At 49.5% G+C, this 27195-nt stretch overlaps 1 protein-coding gene across 2 annotated transcripts in view; it reads left to right on the top strand.

Moving 5' to 3' along the window:
• Positions 1-20678, top strand: part of LOC119972505 (tyrosine-protein kinase SRK2-like) — a 66553-nt gene extending 45875 nt beyond the window's left edge. Inside the window, exons 7-8 of one of the 2 annotated variants that reach the window (XM_038809319.1) lie at positions 4057-4213; positions 20314-20678. In XM_038809319.1, the coding sequence (XP_038665247.1) occupies positions 4057-4213; positions 20314-20348 (192 nt within the window). In that variant the 3' untranslated portion in view covers positions 20349-20678. Of the gene's footprint in view, positions 1-4056; positions 4214-4307; positions 5220-20313 lie in introns of those variants that run through there. The other variant, XM_038809318.1, reaches the window with a different exon arrangement.
• The last annotated feature ends 6517 nt before the right edge of the window (positions 20679-27195 follow it).

Below are 27195 nucleotides of genomic sequence, written 5' to 3'. Positions count from 1 at the left end.
ATCCCCTTCACAAGCAGCTCCTTAAAGTTAAGCAGCTCACCCTTACGATCGCCATCAAAACCTGCGTCCTACACGAGCACGCTAACAACCGGTACTCCCATGTCAAGTCGGCAGAGACGCGCAGCAAGGCCCGCACGATGCGGAGTGGGTTCAGGTCGTAAAACAGCTCCAGGACCTGAGTCTGGATGAGGGCTGACGTTTTGCGCACTTTTCCTGGGCCCCTGCGCATGCACGCCACGACCAAGGGACCAACGACAGCGGCAAGGCCAATGACCGAACTGCACAGGTGAGCATATCGTTCGACCGCACCGCGCATTGCGGCGGCGCAAGGAGCGTCCTGACGTCGGCGCCATGACGTGCAACAACTGTGGCTCCGCCCATTTAAAGCGGCAATGTCCCGCGAAATCTCGACGCTGTCTCTAGTGTGCAAGCTTGGCCACTATGCAGCCCTCTGCAGATCTGCTCAACTGCCCAACACACAGCGATCCCAGCCGCAGCGCAGGAACGTCCGGACAGTACAGCAACCCATTGCAGACTCCGACATGGTTCCAGATCCTGACACCGTGGGCCTCACATCACCATTCCGGGTGGGCATCATCACCAAGCATACGATGCTTTCAGCCAAGAAGGTGAAACTCCCAGTAATGAGCATTGATGCAGACGACAAGTGGTGTGCCACGCTTACGGTCAACAAGGCTCGCATACACTTCAGGTTGGACACTTCAGCGAACCTCATTTCAAAGTCTGACCTTGACACCATTCACGTCAAGCCAAGCATTCTTCCGCCGGCCTGCCAGATCCTCGACTACAATGGCAATGCCATTGCTGCCAGTGACTCATGCCAGCTTGCGGTATCCCATCTTTCTTCAAAAGCAACCCTGCATTTTGAAATTGTAGAAACCACAGAGCTTCCTTGCTCGGTGCTCAGGCCTGCAAAATCTTGAATCTTGTGCAGCGGGTTCACACCATGTTGTCCGCAGAGGCAATGGCCTCGCCAGATGTCAACTTCCAAACCCAATTAGATGACATCATAGCACAATACCACAGCATTTTTAAAGGTATGGGCACACACCCCTACCGATACAAGATACTACTGAAGCCGAATGCCACACCTGTGGTTAATGCACCGCGTCGGGTGCCGGCACCCCTGAAGGACCGCCTCAAGCAGCAGCTGCAAGACCTCCAGGACCAGGGCGTCATTTCTAAGGTCACAGAACCCACAGACTGGGTTAGCTCCATGGTTTGTGTCAAAAAACCATCAGGGGAACTCAGCATTTGTATTGACCCCAAAGATTTGAACCGTAACATCATGAGGGAACACTACCCTATACCTAAACGAGAAGAGCTCACCAGCGAAATGGCTCACGCCAAGTTTTTCATGAAGCTGGATGTCTCCAAGGGGTTTTGCCAAATACACCTGGACACGTCCAGTCGAAAGCTGTGCACATTTAACACCCTGTTCGGTCGTTACTGTTACAACCGGATGCCCTTTGGCATCATCTCTGCCTCGGAGGTGTTCCACCAAATAATGGAGCAAATGATGGAGGGCATCAAGGGGGTGCGAGTGTACGGCGATGATATCATTATCTGGTCCACAACTCCTCAGGAGCACATCCATCGTCTCAAACGAGTGTTCCATAGGATCCACAAGCATGGCCTCCAATGCAATAGAGCCAAATGCTCGTTCGGTCAACCAGAATTTGTCGCCCGCCATAGAGACTGAATTTCTAGACTGAATGTTGCATTACCTTGTGATCCGTTCACACATCTGTACATATTGTTTCTTCCTAATTTGTTAGCTGCCCTCTATCTGCACTAGACACCTTCCCATGTAAATACGTTCACATACTTTATATATACTCAGTCTCCTACACACACACACACACACAAACTTACTATTTATTGACCTATACGCATATTTTAAAAGTAAAAAAAAGGCTGGAATAAAGGAGTCTTTTTCCAATTGGCAGGCAGTGACTAATGGAGTACCACAGGGGTCTGTGCTAGGACCTCAACTGTTCACAGTATATATTAATGATTTGGACAAGGGAACTAAATGTATTATCTCCAAATTTGTAGATGATGCAAAATTGGATGGGAGGGTGAGCTGTGAGGAGGACACAGAGATGCTTCAGCGGGATTTGGACAGGCTGAGTGAGTGGACATATGCATGGCGGATGCAGTATAATGTGGATAAATGTGAGGTTATCTGCTTCGGTAGCAGAAATAGGAAAGCAGATTATTATTTCAATGGGTGTAAATTTAGAGAGGTAATACTCAGCAAGACCTTGGTGTTCTTGTGCATCTATCAATGTAAGTAAGGGTGCAGGTACAGCAAGCAGTAAAGAAGGCAAATGGTATCTTGGCCTTCATAACGGGAGGATATGAATACAGGAATAGGGATGTTTTACTGCAATTATACAGGGTATTAGTGAGGCCTGGAGTATTGTGTGCAATTTTGGTGTCCTTATCTGAGGAAAGACGTTCTTGCTATGGATTGAGTGCAGCAAAGGTTTACCAGGCTGATTCCTGAGATGGTGGGATTGTCTTATTAGGAGAGACTAAATTGGTTAGGATTATGTTCATTGGAGTTTAGAAGAGTGAGAGGGAACCTTATAAAAACGTAGAAAATTCGATCAGGATTAGAAAGGGTGGATTCAGAAAGAATGTTCCTGATGGTGTGCAAGTCCAAGACTAAGGGTCATAGATTGAGGATAAGGGGTAAACCTTTCCGGACTAAGGAGAGGGGAAATGTCTTCACCAGAGAGTGGTGAATCTGTGGAATTCACTACCACAGAAAATAGTTGATGCTAAAAAGTTATGTAATTTCAAAAAACTGTCAAATATAGCATCTTGGGGCTAAAGAGATAAAGGGATATGAGGGTGAAAGGCTGGATCAGGGTATTGAACTGATGATCAGCCATGATCATAATGAATGGCGGTGCAGGTTCAAAGGGCCAAATGACCTCCTCTTGTTGCTCGTTCTGGGTGAGTGTGCTTACTCAATTTGGCTCTGTTTCGTTACTTAGCTCTGGAGTCGCCAGGTATCGTTAAGATACCGCCACAAGTTTCAAGGTCAAGTTCAAAGCAATAAAACCATACACCAATTAGTAAGTTCAAACAACTGAGTTTATTATAATACAATTATAATACTACCCATGCACACGCTAAGAGGATTAAGCTATTCCTACCGCTAAATAAACCAATACTTATCTCAAGGGAACTGCTGGATCAGGGGACAAGGCCTCTTGCTCTGCTCTGGTCTGCAGACTTCAGGTTGGTACGGGTTAAAAAGGCGTCAGGGGTGTCTATCTCTGGTAGCGATCGTTGTGAGACTTACTTGCTGGCGGCTGCTGTCCCAAACCTCTCCTCTCTCTCGTTCAAGGTCTTCTTTGGCAAAAGCTGGTCAAAATGCTGGTCCAGAGAGGAGGGCTGGTTAAGAAGAACGAACTAAGTGTGGGACCTGTCTTTTATAGGTCCCAGGGCTTCACGCCCTTTTGGGCGGACCCTTTTCCTGCTGGGAATCGATTGGGTCTCTTCCCAATCGATATGTTTGAATCCCCCCAATACTGAGGCTGATCCTTGGTTACTGGGCGGGCCTTCAGGTGCTTTGTTTTCGAACCCCGCTGGTGCCGGGGTGTCTGGTTTCCCATACACTGTTGCAATCACTTCCCCATTTGTGTCCATTGTCCCTGGGATCGTTCCATTACTATGTTAACTATCCTGGAAATTTCCTCATTAGTATGCGGAATGTTCGTTTCGGTGCTGTCTGCTCTCTTAGCATTGTCCATTTTAACCTGCAAGCTTTGCGTTCCTCCATTTTGTATTTAGGGAATGGCCAACTTCGGTGGCTACACTCTGCTTCTATTTTCGACATATATTTATTTCTATGTAAGCTACATTAAAATAATGGATGTGTTACAGATATGGTAAGCATTTCTTCACTGTTATAATCAAAAGTTATTTTAAGTTAATATTTTGATCTTAGATAAGTTATAAAAATATTTAAATGTGGTTATGTAATTAATGTATTATAGTTGCATGCTCTCACAACAGGATGTCAGCACTGCCAACATACCTAATTGTCAACTTCCCATTAAATGGACTGCTCCAGAAGTGGCATTAATGAATGAAGTTTCAATGAAATCTGATGTGTGGTCCTTTGGCATTGTTCTGTTTGAGATCACTACATATGGGATGATACCATATTCTGGTAAGCTTATATATTTATATCCATATATATATATATCACTTTATTGCCTTATATTTTTTACTTCAGTCGTGAATGAAATTTTCTGAAATTGCAGGAATGCCAAATAAATTGGTCTTATCCGAACTGCTCCAAGGCTACAGGATGCCATGTCCTACTGGCTGTCCACAACCCATCTACAACATTATGAGAGAATGCTGGAATGATATTCCATCTGAAAGGCCATCATTTAGCACGTTAAAACTACAACTGGAAGACTTCATCATAAACAATTACAGCTGTCTGTATTAACCATCTTTGAAATTAGCGAAAATGTACTTTAAGTTACCAACAAAACAAAAGAGGCTTCAAAATGAATATCGTACTTGATTTTGCACTAGGGTGGGCAGTGAGGCTAATGGCACTGATGAGTGCCATGGAAATTGGACGACAGCTTCTGCTAACTGCATATGTGCAGTTAAACATGAAAGTCAGTACATTTCTGTCTGAGGTATTTTATCCCTTCAAAATTTGCACTCTGTCACCGAGAGACTCACCTTTTAAATAATTTGAACTGCAAGAAGCTACAGTCCTTCCCGGCAATATATGAACTAAATTCACCAGATTATTGGCTGACAGGAATTTCCAAGGGCCAAACCCATAGGAAGTCCATGGGCAGGTATGCGCCGGATGAATGATACACTGCTGACTGCAAAATCTGACCTACTGTGTTTTAACAATGCACATTCAAATTATTTTACTATGGCACGGGCTTTGCATAAATATTGTACAAAACCACAATGCTGTCACTTTTGATGTGACAACCAAAATTCTGTCACATGCCACAAAAAAGTGAATAAATGCAACAAGGTTCGTACAGCTTTTCAGCATATTTGGATCAAAACTAGTGATTTTATTTCATCTGGCTATGTTGGTAATTGTACAGTTAAGGGAAGTGTCAAAATGTTTGCAGGTATGCCTGTTGTTAGTGGCTGTGCAATGTCCATTAAAAAATTATCTTTGTGCTGTATTTGCAAAGTCATGGCATTACAAATGCATACTTTTCAATGCTTTCACTTTTGCATCTAATAGCACATGAACAGCATAATCCAGGCCATTGCTGGAGCTTTATAATTTTGTGTTTTGGGTACTTATTGTGCTGATATGCATCACTGAAAATACACAAGGGGATAATGTAAATTCATGTAGACTAGCTAGACACTAGAGGGAGCACCAGAGGCATGACACACAGACACTCAACCAATAGGTCAGTTAGATAGGACACGACCAATGGGCATTCACAATACATACAGAGGTGACAATGCCACAGGAGGGCATTACACCAACCCATATATAAAGGACACAACACACATGATCTTCCTCTTTCCAGTGGAGACACTCAGTGAGTAGAGACACAGGGTTGATTCAAGATCACACCCACCACGTGGATTGTAGAAGACTGGTTAGTCAGTCTGAGAATCTATAGAACGATTAACAGTAGTGGCGAACCCGAGTAGGAGAATTGTAAATAGTTTAATAAACGTGGTGTAGTTATCTCCACGTCTGAACCTTCCTTTGTCAAGTGCACATCAAGGAAGCCGCTTATGCTACGCTAAGAGCATAACAAGACATGGTACCAGAGTGAACTGTTTCAATCCATATAGCCATAACTCAGTGTACAGTGACAACCAGCAACAAAACCCAGGCAAGATATTCGAGATCCCGGTTCCGCAGCGGCTCCAGTGCCACGGCAATCTCCGCGAAAACTGGCGGGCATTCCGGCAAAGGTTTGAGATCTTCCGGGTAGCAGCCGACCTACAAGACGTGGCCGATGCTGAAAAGACAGAACTGCTGCTCACCATCACTGGTGCCAGAGCAGAAGATATCTTTTAAAAATTCAAGTTCTCCAAAGGACAAAGAGCGACTTCCAGGCAGCCCTGGACAAATTCGGCAAATACTGTGAGGAAAACACACTCCAACCAGCAGAAAACGGTAAGAGAAGCGGCAGTACTCACCACGAGGCCGAGATCCCGGAGCAGAGATACAAGTCTGCCACGCTCACGTAAACAACAGCAAGACTATGACAGTCTACCACGCTCCAGTGAACAGCAGGACGACTATGAGAGTCTATCATGCTCCAGTGAAGAACAAAGCGACCATGACAGTCCACCCACATTGTTTGAGCCACAAGAAGAAGACTCTGACAGTCTACCCAGCCCAAATGAACAACAAGAAGCTACTGAGGCTCTACCCACTGTATGTAAGACAGGTGGCGACAGCATCCCACGTCCCATACAAGATGTGCAATGTGACAGACCTCAGCTAGTGTGTACAGAGGCACTCGACGATCACTGTGAGACCACTGGTGATTCCGGTGACACCACGTTACTTCAAACCTCATTTGCTCAAGCCTCTCCACAAGTAAATGCATTCCTGCATGTTTTGACTCCAGATGTGGAGCCTCAAGTAATCTCAGCTGACTCCAGTGAACGTGCAAAGACTCCGGACGGGGAGCATTGACAAACCACACTGACTCAGGTGAAACAGACCAGACTCCAGATGGGGAGCAACCAAATGCCAAAGCTGATTCACGTAAGCCGGACTTTACTCCAGACAGGGAGTGCCGCAAACGCAGTGACAGCACGCTCAGGGTGACAGCAGATTCCACGATGCACACTGACACGAGTAACTATGTGAAGGACTTGTACAATCCACAGCGTGTGGTCCTTGAGCGCAGCGAACACAACAACAGCACCAGCAAACTCAACATCCCAACCTATAAACACCATCTCACAGACAATGGCACGACGCGTACCAATGACAAAGACTACACCAATGGAATTGCGACTGATACGACATGATACAACTCTGCCCATGAGGGACACTGTTACTGCTCAGCTCAGTACAATGACATACCATGGCAGGGTGATGCATTTTCCCAACTCACGTGTGCTGCACTACCAACAGGCAACCTGGCTTTCAGGACAGATGCCATCCAACATCGCTATCACAAGCATCGATAAAAAAGACTTCAAATCAGACAGCGAAGTGATTTGACCACTTCTTGGTTCCTGATTCACAGGGACACTGATAGCGTTCACAAGGACATGCCACTATCAAACTCACCACCCCACCAAGAGAGACATTTGACCATGATGATTGATGGGTTTTGGACTCACACATATGATTTGGACTTATTGTTTAATCACTGTTCTCATGACTTGTACATACAATCACTTATCTACCTATTTTTCTTCGATTTTCTTTAAGTGTACAGAAAATATGTAACATGAAAAAAGGGGGGAATGTGGTGATATGCATCACTGTAAATACACAAGGCGGTAATGTAAGTACATGTAGACTAGATAGACACTAGAGGGAGCACCAGAGACATGACACACAGACATTCAACCAGTAGGTCAGTAAGATAGGACACGACCAATGGGCATTCACGATACACACAGAGGTGACACTACCACAGGAGGGCATTACACCAACCCATATACAAAGGACACAACACACATGATCCTCCATTTTCCAGTGGAGACAGTCAGTGAGTAGAGACACAGGGTTGATTCAATCTCACACCCACCACGTAGATTGTAGCAGACTGGTTAGTCAGTCTGAGTAGCTATAGAAGGACCAACAATAGTGGCGAACCCGAGTAGGAGAATTGTAAATAGTTTAATAAACGTGTTGAAGTTATCTCCACGTCTGAACCTTCCTTTGTCAAGTGCACATCGAGGAATCAGCTTATGCTACGCTAAGACCATAACAAGACACTTATTTCTCCATATTAGATTTGTGTCAGCTTTCAAATAAACTGGAGTGTTCAAGTGCACTTGCACTGCAGCAGCAGGACTCCAGGTCCTGTGGCATAAAGAAAAACAAGGAGAGATGACAAAAGCATCAAAAAGGCTGGCACCAACCCCAAAACTCTGATGTATGAAAAGCAATCCCAATTATATACATAAACATAAGCTGTTCGACTGAAAATGTACCATGACATGGGATGGCATTCAGGTATATCCAACATTCTGCCATTTTTATTGCAGTTCAGCAGAACATTGTCAGCAGCTGTGGAGATTTAGAAATGAGTGAAGAGAGCTGTGAATGGTGAAGAATCCCTCAGTGTACTTTGATATTTGGCACCTGACTTGGTGGGCAGGCGTCTCTGATCCTGAGGCTAAGTGTTGACACTGTCGTTTCTCGACAGCGTCAACATGGCCTCAGGATAAGCAATTCTGACCCCTACAGGGGCCCAGCATGGCACTGGAGTGACCCAAGCCGTTCCAACTGCTGATCCTGGTGTCAACTGGGCGCTGCGGGGTCCGCGCATGCGCAGTGGCTCCATTCTCCGTGCCAGGCCCGACGCAACATGGCGTCCCCCCGAGGACTCCAGTAGACGGCCTATCAGCCAATTCCCGCCGTGTGGGATCACATCCATTTTATGCCGGCTACCTCCAGCCAGCAGCAATTGCACCTTTTGGCAAATGCATTATTACGCTGAGTGCATTGCTAAAGGCAGGTAATGAGCATTGGATCAAGAACATAAATAAAGACCTGCAACAGTTGAGTGTGGGGAAGCAGGAAGAGGCTGCTGTTTTGCTGAGCTGTTATGAGGAGAAACTTTCTTAAGGTGAAATATTAGCTTCAGACTGATTCCTTCACCAGGTACAATTGTTGGGGTTAATAGAAGATGAGGAGAGGTGAAAGAAGATTGGAGGTGTCCAGTTCTATGATCTGATCCTGGGATGCAGCATGTGGTCCATTTTCAGGGTCATGGAGAGGGGAGAGGGGGGGAAGGGGGGTCCGACCCCGGGGGGGGGGGGGGGGTGCGCCGGCCCCTGTAGCCCTACGCCGTGTTGCGTCGGGGCTGGTGCGGAGAAGGGAGCCATGCGCGCAATCGCACTCCACATACGCACGTTGGCGCCAGTTACACTGCGCATGCGCAGACCCGCAGCGGCATTTGACGCCAGTATTGGCAGCTGGAGCAGTCTGGGTCACTCCAGTGCCATACCAGCCCCTGTAGGGGTCAGAATCACTGTTCCTGAAGGCATGTTGACACCGCCATGAAACAGGACAACCCCATATTTCAAACGGTGAATATAAATGAGGTGCACAGTCTCATCATCATATGAAAGTGCCAATACACCACCTGGAGTGAGTTGTTCATCCAACCTGGGCTCCCCTGTCCAACCACCAGGGGTGGATGGTTTGGGGTAAGGTTCAGATTTCTAACACTTTAATCCCACCACTGTCCAATCCAAACCTGCCTGTTTTGGGAGTTAATACCCCCCAATAGATCTGAAAGCTGATAGTTGTCACATATGATTATGAATGCTGGACCTGAGACTAATTCAACAATCAATATGCACAGCACGGAATAAACCATGGCCCATGTGCTGTCACATGTTGAGCCTGTGCGTTAACTATGAATGCATCGCATGATCACTTCAGATTTTATTCCACTTAAAGACACAGCCCAATAACACGACTGAGGAATCTGATAAGTGTTCACAATGTTTAGTCTCCATTTCCAGCAGGTGATTCAACCAAGGTCAGTCTGAAAATATTACCCTTTCCCCCTGATAGCCTGTTCCATCTCATAGAGTGACTTGTCATTGCTGATTCTCTCTTTGGCTGTGTGAGATCATCTTACTCCAAGCAATTGTACCCATAAACTGGCACAGTTGTGTAATACCTAATAATCTTTCCCAGTGTTTCCAGCACATCTGGCGCCAAATACTGGGATGACATCATTTAATTTTAGTTTTCTGACCTTGCATTCTGAGATGGCAGTGAATTCCGATCTAAAAATTAAGGCCTCAAAATTATTCAAGGATGCTCCTGTGATCTGATGTGTTAAGAACCCCGCTGATGTTACCTGCAAGTGTCTCAAAACCCTGCAGGATAACCTGAAACACCGAACAGGTGCCAGAATGTGGCTACCAGGGGCTTTTCACAGTAACTTCATTGCAGTGTTAAAGTAAGCCTACTTGTGACAAGAAATATTAATATTAATATATTAGTGGCGTATTTTTGGTTAGAATAATGTGAGGAGCCATGTACAACCCAGTGAGAAACCAGTCCAGTTGTGTAAACAATTAATAAAATATATTCATGAAAGTAAAATAAAAGAAAAAACAAATGACAAAAGACTAATTATCACATTATCACACTTGCGTATATGAATAACTAAACAGACCATTTTATCTGAAGTTACCTCTTGTTTTGAAAATATGTCCACATTAACTGAACTCACTGAGACACCCTTTTTCCCAAGCAACATCCAATTTCAGTAACTCTATAGGTTTCTGATATTCCCCTCTGTGGATTCTGCTGTCTACTTTTCTCAAACTCCTTGCCTTTAGAAGTTATTATTTGTATAGCCCCGTTGATCTCTGGTAAAAAAAAATGTCTGATATGACCATTTGCACCTCAATGTCTTGAGACTCCTTTTAAAATGTTTTAATCATTCAAATTCTGTTAGGGCAAATTGCATATAATTATTCCTCTAGATGTCTGCTAGTCTTGTTACTTGTCTTTTATTTTATTTTCATCTCAGATTCACTGTTAATGGCACAGCACCTTCAGGTGCTAATTTCCACCTACTGACTTGTACAGCACTTTCCTGCACTGGACAACACACTTTTCAGTTCTACTCATTCCTCTCTCCGCAGACATCTTCCATCCCCATCTGAGCAGCCAACACTTACACCTACCCTCAGAATATTGTCCCCTTACCCCCATGCCTCACAGTCACCATACACAAATGTTATCCTTCACTCTCACCAATCTGAGCATTTATAGCTCTCTCTCTCTCTCTTCCCCCTTGCAAGAGAAGAGAGCACAAAATTGGTGAGATTCAGAGGTGCCAGATTGTGGGTGTGGCAGGGATGGTGGACATCCAGTGACAGGCACTTTGTCAGCTACTGAGAACACATAACTGCCTGATCCACTGGGAATGGGGCTTTGCCTGTTGGGAAAGGGAATTTGTGTGGAAAATCCTTTGCAATTGCTTCCTTAGTAACTTCAGCATGGAAGTTCTCAACCTCTCCACTAACTACCCCTGAGAAAGATAGAAGGAGGCAAGAGCACATCAGGATACTGGCCTGACTGTTTTTTTAAAAATAAATTTAGATTACCCAGTTAATTTTTTTCCAATTAAGGGGCAATTTAGCGTGGCCAATTCACCTATCCTTGCACATCTTTGGGTTATGGGGGTGAAACCCACGCAAAAATGGGGAGAATGTGCAAACTCCAGACGGACAGTGACCCGGAGCCGGGATCGAACCTGGCACCTCGGCACCGTAAGGCAGCAGGGCTAACCCACTGCACCACCGTACTGCCTCTGACTGTTTTTTAAAAAGTTTCCCACCACCTCCACTTCCAAACCCACTTTCACTGGCCTGGGATAATGCCCGCTTTGATTTTATGACCCATCTTTGTAACTACATGCCAAGCAACTGAGTCTTTCAAAAAGTTGGTTACATATCTGCTCCTCTGCTCTTTTTCTTTTGAAATCTTGAGCCGTTCTTGGCTTTACCTGAAATTTCCAGCCGCCCCAGCCTGCACAGTACCTCCCTGTTACACAGGAGTTACATCAGCCAAGATGTGGCCCATAATACTGGAGTGGATCAGCAGGTGGAAGCGCTGCCCTTGCAGTGTAAATGGCCCCTAGAATTTTGAGTCCTTAATATTTGCAAATGGATATGCCCTCAGAAAAAGTCCAACTATATCATCAGCTCACAGACTTTGGAATCAGTTCTCAAAAATGCCTTGTTTACAAAATCTGACTATGTTGGGTCAAAGTTCTGAAATGTTGTCCTTGTCCTTTATCTACACAGTTGATTTTTGCTTGCAAATATTTTGCAAATCAGCGGGACCGTGTAAATAGCTCAGCATTTGAGCCTAGAAATAGCTGTGTGTGTAAAGTTTAAGCCAAACGTAACTCAAGGCAATGAGGCAGTGAAATCGGTAACATGACTTTATCACTGCTTCTGTGTGCTGATGGTAAATTCTACCCCAGAAGGATCAGACTGGCTGGAGTGAGAAATTGGGAAATTTTGAGTGCTTCCCTGAATGATTTCACAATACTGCCAGATATGGCCATTTTCTTGTGCTGACATCCTTTGCCTTAAGCAAAACAGAAACAAAGCTGGGGACATTTTTTCTATACAAAATTGGATTTTTTTTCTACGCATGCTTTCCCATCACCTAAAGGCATTCCTAAAGTATTCCTAAACCCCCGGTAGCACTGCCCGGCCCTTAACGCGAACTGCAGCAGCTTCGGGAGAAAAGGACATTTTGCCAAAGTTTGCCTGGCCAGGTCCAAGAACTTTAACTCACATACTTTACTGCTATCTGTATTTTCCCAACTTCCCTTTTCCTGCGCAGTATTGTTCTTTGTTCTTTAGGGTTTTGGCAAAGGGTGGTATCATGACTGTTACAGTCTTGGATGGTCACAGGGCCTGTTCCTGTGCTGTATTGTTCTTTGTTCATGCACTCTGTTATCATGGGGCAGTTCCACAGCTTCCACTGCAGCTTCTCCTTCTGTAAAATCCACTCCATTTATACTGCTTGACATGCAAGATTTGAAAACTACAAATAATGTCTACTGCTACATCACCTGATCAGTATTGACGTGTTGAGGGACAATATACTAACGGTATAAGTTGATACTGCACCATCTACAGAATGAAGTCTTGCTCATCACACTTGTCCATAGAGCTACACCTTTCTAAGGCACCTCATCTAAAAGGCAGGGACAGATACGTGAGATCAAAGATGAAGCTAGTTGCACTATCTCAAGCTATATCTGGACACATGTCACAATGTTTGCTGTTACCACTTCCAGTTATAGAACTCTAATGAACCTCAGGAATTGAGGAATGTCAAAAAGGTAAACAAGGGAGAGTTTAGTGGTGATCAGATGAATGGGTCGAAATGTTTCACAAAAGACAGGATGGATTAATTAGGTTCGGCAGTTGGTAAACAATGCAAGAAAGAAATGAGTTGTTGCCCTGAAATTCTGGTGGGATTGCACTGCCAGGGGAGAATGATGCAACCTGAATGTACCTTCGTGGAAAATCCAGGCTCAATCCCAAATTACTGGGCCAAGGGACATTTTGCACATGGGCGTCAGTGACTTGGCATTAGTGAGGACCATCCTAATGGACGTCCGCAGGGGCAGCATCATGCCACTTAGACAGAGGAGAGATGGTCCGATTAGGGCTGATGGAACCAACAATTCTACGGACATGTGCTTATACGATTAGAATAGCGGTTTTAATATACTCACAACAGAGCCAGCCTGTTAGCCATTGAACTTTCGGTGAACTGGCCGGCTGACCATGTGGCACTGATCTTTATACAGCAGCTCCAGGGGGAGGAGTCTTGGGCGGAGCCAAGGGAGAAGCCCAGTACAATTCTCGAGCATTCCCAGAGCTACTCCCCCTGGTGGTCAGGTAGTGCAACTGCACTTACAATAGGGGCTGGTTTAGCTCACTGAGCTAAATCGCTGGCTTTTATAGCAGACCAAGCAGGCCAGCAGCATGGTTCGATTCCCGTACCAGCCTCCCCGGACAGGCGCCGGAATGTGGCGACTAGGGGCTTTTCACAGTAACTTCATTGAAGCCTACTCGTGACAATAAGCGATTTTCATTTCATTTTTTTTCAATATAGGCACATGTATATACAGATTATAATCCGGTGTGAATCACATTCATCACATTCACCCCTTGTGAAAAAAATTGAGTCCAGCGGGGGTGGTGGCTCACAGAGTTAGTCTGTCCGGTGGACGAATTGTTCGTTTCGATCTGCGGAGCACCGGGGTTGCAGCCTCTTGCGCTGGCTGGGTAGGTGTTGAGAGCTGGGGTACGATGGCAGACTCCAAGGCGGGTCTCGTCCGAACTGTATACACCTCTGTCTCGATCGGAGACTGGGGGCGCTGGAGGCGGGCTGGTTCTGGCGCATGGAACCGGTGGGGTGAGCTTGCGGAATCGGGGGAGTGAGGGGGCGGCAGCATAGGGAACGGGGTAAGGGGTTCCTCAGTGGGGGTAGGGGGGTGGGCTGAATCCAGCAGGTGCCAGGTCCCAAAGGGATACTGTGTCCTGGCGACCGTCCGGGAACTCCACAAATGCATACTGGGGTTTGGAATGGAGGAGGCGCACCTTTTCAACAAGGGGGTCAGTTTTGTTCCCCCTGACGTGCTTCCTCAGGAGGACCGGGCCTGGTGTCCTCAGCCACACCGGAAGTGAGACTCCCGTGGTAGTGCCCCTAGAAAAATTGAAGAGTCGCTCTGAGGGGTTTGATTTGTAGCTGTACAGAGGAGGGATCTGATTGCGTGGAGCGTGTCTGGGAGGACTTCTTGCCATTGGGAGACTTGGAGTTTTCTAGACCGGAGGGTCAGTAGGACGGCCTTCCAGACCGTCACGTTCTCTCTCTCCACCTGTTCGTTCCCCCTGGGGTTGTAGCTGGTAGTCCTGCTCGAGGCGATTCCCTTGTCGAGCAGGTACTGACGCAGCTCATCGCTCATAAAGGACGAACCCCGGTCGCTGTGCACGTAGCTGGGGAAACCGAACAGGGTGAAGACACTATGCAGGCCCCTAATGACTGTTTGGGAGGTCATATCAGGGCATGGAATGGCAAAAGGGAATCGGGAGAACTCGTCGATGATGTTGAGGAAATAAATGTTCTTGTTAGTGGAGGGGAGTGGCCCTTTGAAATCGATCGCAAAGCGTTCAAAGGGCCTAGAAGTCTTGACCAGGTGGGCCATGTCTGGTCTATAGAAGTGCGGTTTGCACTCCGCACAGATCGGGCAGTCCCTGGTGACCGCTTTTACCTCCTCGTTGGAGAAAGGCAGGTTTCAGGCTCTGATGTAGTAGGCGAGCCGGGTGACCCCTGGATGGCAGAGGTCCACGTGGATGGCTTTCAGACGGCGGATCTGCACGCTGGCGCATGTCCCGCGGGATAGGGCATCCGAGGGCTCATTGAGCTTCCCCGGTCGATATTTAATATCGTAACTATAGGTGGAGAGTTCGATCCTCCACCGAAGGATTTTATCATTTTTTATTTTGCCCCTTTGCGAGTTGTCAAACATAAAGGCAACCGATCGTTGGTCGGTGATGAGGGTGAACCTCCTACCTGCGAGGTAGTGCCTCCAGTGACGAACAGCCTCCACGATGGCTTGTGCTTCCTTCTCGACTGAGGAATGTCGGAGTTCTGAAGCAGATAGGGTACGGGAGAAAAATGCAACGGGCCTCCCTGCCTGATTTAAAGTGGCTGCTACAGCTACCTCTGAGGCGTCGCTCTCAACCTGAAAGGGAGTGGATTCATCCACCGCCCGCATGGCTGCTTTGGCGATGTCCTCCTTGATGCCGTCGAAGGCCTGGCGTGCCTCGGCTGACAGAGGAAATCGTGTGGCCTTAAAGAGTGGACGGGCTTTGTCCGCATATTGAGGGACCCACTGGGCATAGTATGAGAAGAACCCCAAGCACCGTTTGAGGGCCTTGGGGCAATGAGGGAGGGGGAGTTCTAAGAGGAGTTCTAACATGCGGTCCGGGTCTGGGCCCAGGACTCCGTTCTCCACAACGTAGCCAAGGATGGCCAGTCTGTTTGTGCGGAAAACGCATTTCTCCTTGTTATAAGTAAGATTTAATTTCTGTGCCGGTTGGAGAAAACGGTGGAGGTTGGCGTCGTGGTCCTGCTGGTCATAGCCGCAGATGGTAACATTGTCCAGATACGGAAACGTGGCCCGCAGCCCGTACTGGTCTACCATTCGGTCCATTGCTCGTTGGAACACCGAAACCCCGTTAGTGACGCCGAAAGGGACCTGGAGGAAATAGAAGAGGCGGCCATCGGCCTCGAATGCCATGTAGTGGCGGTCCTCCGGGCGGATTGGGAGCTGGTGGTATGCAGACTTCAGATCCACCGTGGAAAATAGCCGATATTGGGCGATCTGATTAACCATGTCTGCAATTCTGGGGAGGGGATACGCGTCTAGGAGCGTAAAGCAATTTATGGTCTGGCTATAGTCGACAACCATGCAAAATTTTTCCCCGGTCTTGACGACCACCATCTGAGCTCTCCAGGGACTATTACTGGCCTCTATGAACCCTCACTAAGCAGCCGTCGGTCCTCCGATCGGATAAAGACCCTGGGCGCGATTCTCCGCTGCCCACGACGGGTCGGAGAATAGCGGGAGGGCCTTCCCGACAATTTTCCCGCCCTCCCACTATTCCCCCCCCCCCCCCCCCCCACCACGGCCGCCCCACGACACGAATTGCTGCTCGCCGTTTTTTACGGCGAACAGCGATTCTCCCCAGGCCGATGGGCCGAGTTCCCAGGCCTTTACGGCCGTTTTCATGAACGCAATCACACCTGCTCTCACCGTTCGTGAAAACGGCCGCAAAGTGCCGTCCCGGACAACCATGGCACCGATTGGCACGGCCGCACCACGGCCTGGCCAAGGGTGGCATGGTCCTGAAATCGGTGGGCACCGTTCGCGGGCAGCGGGTCCGATACCCGCGCACTATTTGTTCTTCCGCCGCCCCGCAGGATCAGTCCGCGGGGCGGCTGAGGGGCATGATGGCCTGAGCATGCGCGGTTTTGACGCGTCTGCGTGATGACGTCATCCACGCATGCGCGGGTTGGAGCCGCCCAACCCGCGCATGCGCGGCTGACGTCATTGTGCGCGTCAGCCGCCGTGACGCTTGGCGCGCGGACTTAGCGACGGTCGCTAAGCCCGCGATGCCGTGCTTCACGGGGCCGTGCTGCTAGCCCCGCCCAGGGGGGAGAATCGGGTCCTGGGAGGGGGCGCGGAGGCTGCCGTGAAACACGGCCAGTTTCACGGCAGCCTTTACGACTCGCCGCATTTGCGGAGAATCGCGCCCCCTATCCTGTAGGCTGTATCGCCTGCTGCGAGTAGCTACTGGCTTGCAATCTGGAGTGAGATTGGCGAAGAGCGGAGGGGGGAGATGCGCAGCGTGGTTAGGCTGCAGATAGTGAGTGGGGGCAGGGGCCCGCCGAAGCTGAGGGTGAGGCTCTTGAGGTTGCACTGGAAATCCAGGCCTAATAAGAGTGGCGCGCAGAGGTCGGGCAGGACATAAAGTTTAAATTTAGAATAACTAGCGACTCGAATTGTGAGCGTAGCAATGGTGCGTCCTTGGATTTGGACTGAGTGGGAGCCCGAAGCGAGGGCAATAGTTTGGCTCACCGGAAAAATAGAAAGCGAACAGCATCTTACCAGCTCTGGATGTATAAAGCTCTCGGTGCTCCCGGAGTCAAAGAGGCATGGCGTGCTGTACCTGTTGATCTGGACCTCCGCCATCGAACTTCGTAGGTGCTTGGGGCGGGATTGATCCAGGGCGACTGCGCTGAGTTGCGGGTAGTCGGCGGCTCGATCAGCTGTGCTGGAGTGGCCCCGTGATGACTGCCCTCTGAGTTCGTTGTCGTTGAGGTGAGTTGCAGAGTTTGAAGGGGATGGATCCCAAGATGGCCGCCCCCATGAGTCGCACATGGCCGGCCGCATGGAGGAGGATTGCCAAGATGGCTGCCCCCATGAGTCGCACATGGCCGGCCGCATGGAGGAGGATTGCCAAGATGGCCGCCCCCATGAGTCGCACATGTCGGGTGGGGGCGGAGTCGGCATACAGGCTGCAGCATTTCGGGGCCTGCAGGCCTGTGAATTCAGGGAACGAGTGCTTTGAGCCGTGGGAGGGTTAGAGGCTGGGGCTTTCTTCGCCAGACACACTCTGGCATAGTGTCCTTTTCGCCCGCAGCTGCTGCAGGTCGCGGATCGGGCTGGGCAGTGCTGCCGCGGGTGCTGGCTTTGGCCACAGAAATGGCAGGCTGGGGCAGCTGAGTAGCTGGCTGGGGCAGCAGAGTAACTGGCTTTGGCAGCGCGGTAGCTGGGGGGCCGTGCGGCACAGGCTTGGGGGGACTGTTGGTCGGGGGTCCATGATGAGGTCGCGGGGTCCGCGGGAAACGAGGTGAGGCTGCGGAAGGAGACTTCCATAGTGGTAGCAGCCTCCACAGTAGTGTCTAAGTCCTGGGCCCCCTTTTCTAGCAGTCTTTGGCGCACATAGTTAGACCTAAGGCCCGCCACGAAAACGTCCCGCACAGCAAGCTCCCTATGTTCAGCCGCGGTAACGGCTTGATAATTACAGTCATTGGAAAGATTGTTCAATTCCCTTACAAACTCGGCTAGCGTTTCTGTAGGCTGCTGACGGCGAGTCGTAAACACGTGGCGTGCATAAACCTTGTTAATGGGCCTAACGTACATTTTGTCCAGTATTGCCAGTGCTGCGGTGTAAGAACCGGCCGGATTCAGCTGTGTGGAGATTCTGTGGCTTACCCTCGCATGCAGTAGGCTGAGTTTTTGTTCCTCCGTTGTTCCAGCGGTGCTGGCTTCTGCCAGGTAGGCTTTAAAACATCTCAGCCAGTGGGAAAAAATTTCCTTAGCCTCTGCATCCTGTGGGTCGAGTTCTAGGCATCCGGGCTTGAGGGCTGCTTCCATGATTTCTTCGACTGTTTCCTGAGTATATTAAATTGTTGGAACCAACAATTCTACAGACACGTGCTTGTAGGATTAGAATAGCGGTTTTAATATACTCACAACAGAGCCAGCCGGTTAGCCATTGAACTTTCGGTGAACTGGCCGGCTGACCATGTGGCACTGATCTTTATATAGCAGCTCCAGGGGGAGGAGTCCTGGGCGGAGCCAAGGGAGAAGTCCAGTACAATTCTCGAGCATTCCCGGAGCTACTCCCCCTGGTGGTCAGGTAGTGCAACTGCACTTACAATATAGACACATGTATATACAGATTATAATCCGGTGTGAATCACATTCACCACAAGGGCCAAACAGAATATTTATAAATGTACATCTTCACCATTCAGAGGGTTTTCATGGACATTTTCTCCATGATCTATTATGCACATGTTCTGTGATCACAAACTTTGAAAGGTGCATGAATAAATGAGACTGGAGGGAGAGAGACTGGACTAGAAATTTGATTGTGCTTGTAATTGTTCACATTTTTTAAAACTATGCTGTTTCCCACCATTTGCTTTTCACTGTAGATTATTTACAAAAAGATAAATGGTCTGGCACTGAACCCCAGCTGTAGGTGCCACAAATAAAACACCAGCTACTAACTTTGTTGCAACTTTGGACTTTTTCGATCGCAAGCTCTTGAAAAATAAATAAAGTTCCAAAAATACTCATGATTTTCCACAAGTTTGGCAGAATGTTAAAATCATCCAAAGTTCAATGAATGATCCAGAATACCACATAGAAGAAAACAGGAAATAGCCACATTTAAGAAAGAAAAATGCAATATTCAAAACGCTCATTTAGAAGTTTCATAACCAAATTGCCTCATAAACGTAATTGAAACAGGTTTTTAGCCTGCTTGATTTGTTTATTTTCTCTTTTTATATGAAACCCAATGGCTTGGACACTGCGTCCACCCGCGAGAAGCAGGCTTTGTGGTCGGCCGCAGAATAGCACGTTTGGGCCAAAATCAGGATTCATGCCAGGCAGCAGACCCGTCGTGGGCCTCTGTGCCCACCTCACCAGCTGTAGTGGGTTTCCTGATGTCCCAGCCGGGCTTCCTGCCCTAACTTGGCAGGACCATGCAAATAGCTCATTAGAGCTATCTTAGATCTAATTGATGGATGCAGTGTCCATGAACTAGCTGGGATGCTCTGCACCACCTCCGACCACACACACACACACACACACACACACACACGCCCCCCCCCCCCCCCCCCCCCAACACCCCTGCCAAGGGTCTTGCTGGCGTGAATTGGTACAAGCGTTCAGGAACTTGGACCAGGTGCCTTATAGTCCGAGGGGTGGCAAGGTGATAAGTACCCTCCCAACAATTGCTGCCAGGGTGCAGAGGGGGCTCCATCATGGGAGATGGGGTTCAGGAAGGCTTGTGCTGGGCTGGAGGGGCTCAGGTCGGGGGTCTTCCCTGGGGTGGGGCTAATTTGGCTGCTCTCCCCACCTGCAGCATTTAAACCAATTAAACTGTTGGTCAGTATGTAAAAATAAAGCTTTCTCATAAGAAAGTGAAAGTGTCCTCATCTGTACCCCTATACATTTTAAACAGAAGTCGGAATTCAGAGACTACTAAATCGAACCTGAATAATTGTTCCTGGAAGGAACTATCTTGGAAGTACTGTCCATCTCAGGATGCTCGCTGGCAGAACATTCACAGGACTTTGAGTTCATCTGAAACATTACAATTATCCCACTGAGAGTGATCTTGGATAATGGCCTTCACTATGGATAGAACAGAAAGCCAGTCAAGCCTGTAAGCTCAGCTATTTCCCCAGAGTGGCGGTACAAAACATAATGATTGAATAAAGAGCAAACATAAAAACACAACATTGATTCTTCCACAATAAAAGAAATGTCCCTACCTCCCTTGTAACTATCAATGTGTGCCAACCATAAAGTGTACCAGTACATTTAGCTCTCTCAGTTATTCTCAACAAATAACGGTGATAATAATGAATAAAGTAAAACAAATGTAACACAAAGTTTACAAGTGAAATATAAGTTTGAAAAGCACCTGTGCCACCTTTGTGTTCTCGATAAGTCTTATTTTAATGGCATTAGAGATGGCAGCAAAGTTGTGGCCATGATGAGAAGCCTCCCTGTTCGTCCAGGCTCTTGGACAGCTGCATTGTCCACTGATGGTGGATTTCACCAATGAAAATTTTCCCCCACATGGTGGCCACATGTGACCCCTGTGCTTGCTGCTGCCACTTTAAATTTTGATTGGAATCACATGGGAACTGGCAACAAAATAAGAGAGCAGAAGTGGTGCCCACTTCTTGATCCCCCGGCGTTAACGATGCATCATGGTTCGAATTCCAAAACAATTTTCCAGTCTGTGGTGAATGTATTATGCCAATAATCCACCATTGTATTTGTATCTGTGCTGTTGCCCTTGTATTTGTATCTGTGCTATGCTGTGGCCCTTGTGGGCTTCTCCTATGGGCCATTGTATGGCATTATCCATAGGGGAACATGTTGCGGCATGTATGGGCTCCGCCCATGGCTCCTCCCCTTGAAGGGAGGTATAAAGAGCAGTCGACCTGTAGGCGGTTCTCAGTATTGGATCAGTCGCAGGCAGGCACTGTTCTAAGTTGATTAAAGCCACGGTTTACTTCTACTCTTGTCTCGAGTGAATTGATGGTCACATCACAGTCTAAACAGCACCCATTCACTCTAAATCTACTTCCTGTCTACAGGCCAATCTTTAATTCATGCTACTACATTTCTTCTAGTGTGAAGCACCTTTTATTTCCAACAAAGACCGCATCAAATACTTAACCAAACACCTTCCAAAATCAATATAATATGACATGTACTGCACTCATTTTACCCTCTTTTATTGGTCACTTCTTGAAAAATGATTGCATTTATCAAAGCAGATCTTGTTCAAACTTTTATGCACGTAGCTATTATTATGCCAGACTGCTATTGGGCGCGATTCTCCGACCCCACGCCGGGTGGGAGAATCACGAGAGTGCCGGGCGAATCACGCCACGCCACCCTCGCACCCGCATGCGATTCTCCCACCCCCCCAAAACACGACATGCCACTCGGAGAATCGCCGCTCCGGTCTAGCGCCGATTCTCCGGCCCGGATGTGCCGAGCGGCCTGCCTATTACGACTGGTTCACGCCGGCGCCAATCACACCTGGGGCAAAATTCTCCGACCCCCAGCAGGGTCGAAGAATTGCCTGAGGCCGCCTAAAATCCCGCCCCCGCCGTGGCAGAGATTCTCCGCCACCCGGGAAGTGGCGGCGGCGGAATCTCGCCACTCCAATCGGAGAGGCCCCTGCGGTGATTCTCCGGCCCGGATGGACCGAAGTCCTGCCGCTGGGAGGCCTCTCCCGCTGCCGAGGTTTGAACCACCTCTGGAACGGTGGGGTCAGCGGCGCGAGCGGGCGCCGGGGTCCTGGGGGGGGCGGGGGGCGATCGAACCCCGGGGGGTGCCCCCACGGTGGCCTGGCCCGCAATCAGGGCCCCCCGCTCAGACTCCGGGCCAGTGCCCTGGGTGCACTATTTCTCCTTCCACAGCCGCCATGGTGGAAGTGGAAGAGAGCCCCACATCGCGCATGCGCCGGCAGTGATGTCAGCGGCCAGCTGCCGCTGACGTCACTGCCGGCGCATGCGCGGACCGGTGAAAGCCTTTCAGCCAGCCACGCTGCCGGGGGCGCCGGTGTTTTGTGCCAGTCTTCTGGTGCCAACCACTCCGGCGCGGGGCTGGCCCCCAAAGGTGGGGAGAATTCCCCACCTTTGGGGAGGCCCGACCCCTGAGGGGTTGGCGCCACTCCCCTACTCCGGGACCCTCCGTCACGCCGGGTAGGGGAGAATGCCGCCCCTGGTCGCTGCCGGCGTGAACAACGCGCGACCGCTGCGTGTGGGGCCTGTGGGGGGGCGGAGGGAGAATCGAGCACCAGAGGGGTGCTCAGGAGGGGTCTGGCCCACGATCGGTGCCCACCGATCGTCTGGCCAGCATCTCTGAAAGACCCACTCTTTTCCCTCCGCCGCCCCGCAAGATCACTCCAACATGTCTTGCGGGGCAGTGGAGGGGAAGACGGCATCTGCGGGTGATGTCATTTAGGCGCCGCCGGCCGCGTCATTCAGGCGGCGGTGCTTTGACGCAAGCGTCAAGGCCCGGCGCCCGAGATTGATGTGCCGCCGCTCCTAGCCCCCTGGGGGTGGGAGAATAAGGGGCGAGGAGCGGCCTCCGACGCCGGAGTGAAACACTCCGGTTTTCACTCCGGCGTTGGCACTCAGTCTCCCTTTGGGAGAATTACGCCCATTGTGTTCAAAGAAATGTTAAATGATCTCTACTTGTTGTCTTCCAGAGAAGAGATATTAACATAGATGCTACATCATCCATGGAGAAAGAGTGCATATACACATGTCACTTGACACCTGCTGATACCAGCAAAGGTAATCTGGTTTTCTGTCAATGTACAACCTGGTTCCTTTATGACCTCAGCCCTGCAGCCACAACCTCTGGGGCTGATAGGCTCAAAGAGCAAAACCCTACATCGCTACACTAGGGTGACTTCTCTCATCTGACTACGACCTGTGGTGATGAGGACAGGGAAAATTTTCCACCGCAGAAGCCAATGGGGTATCATACATGGGCGCGGTTCAGCGGACCAAGGTTAAAGTCTGCTGAACGGCACGTTTAGCAGCGAGTTTCTCGACAGCCATGGCTCCAAGAAATATCCCGCTACCCAGGTGCCGTGGGGAGAACCAGGGTGCCACCCTGCCCTGTCCCCCACCCCCCACCTGGGGGTCTCTAATGGCTGGAGACCCCCCCCCCCCCCGGTTCCGTTACGACTGGGCCACATTTGGGTGGATCAGTACTAAATGGCACTTTGGCGAGGTCTCCCAGGCATGGCTGGTGAGTCATGGATGCCGGGTGAATCCTGAGTCCGGATATTTCAATAAGAATAATGAACCACAAGAAACATTAAAATATTCAGATCTGGATCTCGCCCAGTGAGGGTGCGATCCAGATCGTGTTCACAGAGTGAGTTGGATGACTTGAGCAAGGTTTCGCGCCAGGGATGGAGCCCAATTAGAGACTCACGGGCGATTCATCCGTTGCACCTGGATCCACGTAAGGTACAACGGCGTCACTGAATCACGCCCCAAATCTTCTATCCCAGCATAATTAATTATGCATCTGGGGGGTGTTTGCACCATCATTTGTGGCAGGGCAGGCTTGGTGGTCCCACTGCCATATCTGGGTGCCATATTTCAAAGGCGGCCGACATCACTGACCCACCATTAAAGAAAGACGTTGGACATCCTGAAGAAAGACGATGGACCTATAGGCTCACTCTTAGGCTGGAAAACAGACCTTCTCAATGACAGTGAAGCTGGAAGACCCACCTGATAGTTACTGCCCCACACACAGCTGTGGTTTTCCAGGGTGATGTGACCATCAATTTACTCGAGACACGATAGGAAGTAAACTGTGGTTTTAATAGACTTACAACTGAGCCTGCCTGCGACCAGAAGAACTGAGGGCAGACTCACAAGGCTGCAGCACTTTATACTTCCGGTAGTGGAGGAGCCATGGGCAGAGCCGAGGGTGGAGCCCTGTACAAGCTCCTCATCTCCCTCTGTGGGCAGAGCCGCGCAACGGCTCACAGAGCCCACAAGGACACAATGCTATACAGTGTGAACGCAATACTATACAGTGTGAATTACATGATGTACATTCACCACACAGGGTCGCGAGTGGTTTCTATCCTAAACTTCGAAGGTCGCCCGAGGCTGCCTTCAGATAAATCCCAACCTCTGCACACGGCGTTGGTCCAGACATGTCGCAGAAAATCAGACGTGGGGAGAAGATTCCAATCAGGCCTTCATCTGCATCTCATCAGTGGCTTGCAAAGTGGTTTCCCATCAGCCTCCAGTGGATCCCCGATCTGCCCTGTGATTTCATGCCGGCATGAAACCAATGTCTGGGCCTCCCACTAATTTCTGCACCCCCCCCCCCCCCCCCCCCCCCCCCCCCCCCGCCCCACCCCCACCTGCCATTGCTCCCACCCCTCGGCCATGGGAGAATTCTGCCCTTTATGTTCAACAAGTACCTCATCGCAGCTATGATTGCGCACATTTTCAAAACACTGTCCAGACTGCATTCCCCTATTGCGCCTTTGGACTCCTGCCATGATAGCAATCTTTTACGAGCTGCTGCTATGTCTGGTTTGTGCCTTTTTTGTCCCCATGTGCTGTCCTGGGTCGTTGGCGCTGCAGTCTTTGATAACTGTAATTTACGTTCCAACTGTTTCAGGTTCCCAGTGCTAATTGCAAATCAAAATGTTAAATGTGGTTACTGCTAGCAGCAGTAAACTAAGTAAGAAACTAATTGCCAGCCTGCATTGAATACAAAGCAACAATAATCAGATGAGGTCAGGCTTGGGTTTTGTGAACTTATCTAAGTTTGCACTAGATCCACAAAGCCACTATTTCTGGACTATTTACTCACCCGTACACTTGTTTTGTGTATCTTGCTATGTTTAAAGTGAGTTCAAATAATTAATCCTCTTTTGAAGCCAAGAGCTTGTTGTTAACTGATCATATTGTGAGCAAAGTTCATATCCAAAAGTGTTCATCTACTGAAGATAGTGTTAAAAATAGCCTGCAGAGTAAATTTGTGTGGGCTTTCTTTTTCAATGGGCTAAAACGTCTGGAAACACTATAGATTCTGATTTAACTGAAAACACATTTCTGTTTCATAATATAATAGTTTAACCAAATACGCCATAACATTATTACTTGTTAGGAGATATATAGTCGTTTATCAAACTCTTCCAGCAAAGTAAGACCTACTTACCTCTTTTCTTTGCCTGAAAGAATTTGGCGGGAGGGCAGATTGGGGATGCCACTGGAGGCTGACGTGAAATCGCAAGCCACCAATGAGATGCAGGTAAAGACCTGATTGGAATCTTCTCCCTGCATGATCCGAACGGAGGCCCAGAAATTGGTTTCATGCCAGCATGAAATCACAGGGCAGATTCTCTGCCCCCCTGACCCCAAACACCCCGCTCAACTGCTCACCGCCCACCAGCAGACCACCCAAGGCCACACCCACAGCAGCCCCCAGTGAGGACCATGCCAGCCAACAGTACCCCTGGCAGCAGGGATGGGCGCTGGGACCAGGGGCTCCCATGGTGCTGGCAACTGACAGGGCAGGGGTGAGGGGATAGAGGGGGGGGGGGGACATTCGGGGCCAGAGCCCTCAGTACCAACCGGGGCCACCGTGCAGCCTATGGAACCTTGTTGGGCACGGGAGTATGCACCATGCTAACATGGTGGCCTTTCATGCCCTTCAGACAATGGCGTTTGGAGTTCGACCAACAATGGTGGCTGCACTGATGGTCGTCCTAGCTCTGCGAGATGCCCTGCGGCCGTTTGAGTGGGAGCCACTCAAAGAGGAGGGGGAATCTGCAGAAGTGGAGCGGACAGCAGCAGAGCGGCCAGCTGCGGTACGGGCTGCAGGGGGGCAGGTGGCAGCCGCACAGGCTGGAGGGCCACCCGCCCAACAGGCCGAGGAGGACGAGGTGCCAAGGAGGCGCCACATGATGCCTCGTGTATGCTGTCAGAGATCGCAGCTGAGCAGGGAGACAGTGTGACATATCTGCCATATGATGGCACACCTGGCACCGCAGAGGTATGTGAGGACACCCGCTCCCGGTGACCGTAAAGGTGACAGTCACTCTGAACTTCTATGCGACGGAGTCCTTCCAGTCGCCGAGTGGGGACCTGTCTGGGATCTCACAGACCTCGGTGCACAGGTGCATTTGCGCTATCACGGAGGCCCTGTATACCCAGACGGATCAATACATCCATTTTGATGTGGACCGAGCCCACCAGGATGTTCGCTGCCATCGCCAGGATGCCCCCGGGTCCAGAGGGCGATAGACGGGAAACATGTCACCTTACCGGCACAAACCAAAATGAACGTTCGACCCGGTATTCTCTGGGCAGTGTGCACGATTCCTTCATCCTGGCACATTCGTCGATTCCTGACAGGTTTGAGCAGTTCAGGTGCCTGGACTGTTCTGGAGGGACCCTCCAGTACGAGGCTGAGAGGGTCGCCCGCACCGTGGTGGCCTCCTGCATTCTTCACAACATCGCACAGCAGAGGGGCGATGTGCTGATGGAGGAGAATGAGGAGGAAGGGCAGGCCTCGTCCTATGAGGAGGATGCGGGGGAGGGTGAGTATGGGCAGGACATGGGGCTCGGGCAAGGATGGGAGGCCACACGACATGTGCATCAGGGCCAACATGCATGGGATACTCTGATCGCCTCCAGGTTCACCGACAAGGAGGGGGGGTGGATGCGCTGGTCAGGGGCACGACACCACATCCCAAACCCACAGATCCTCACTTCCCACCCCGCCAAACCACCCGCTTGCACACCCCTCCATTATACATACC

This window comes from Scyliorhinus canicula, chromosome 10, assembly GCF_902713615.1.
Source record: "Scyliorhinus canicula chromosome 10, sScyCan1.1, whole genome shotgun sequence".
NCBI lineage: Eukaryota > Metazoa > Chordata > Chondrichthyes > Carcharhiniformes > Scyliorhinidae > Scyliorhinus > Scyliorhinus canicula.
The sequence above is the reverse complement of the archived record's forward strand: the minus strand, read 5'-3'. Positions and strand labels throughout refer to the sequence as shown.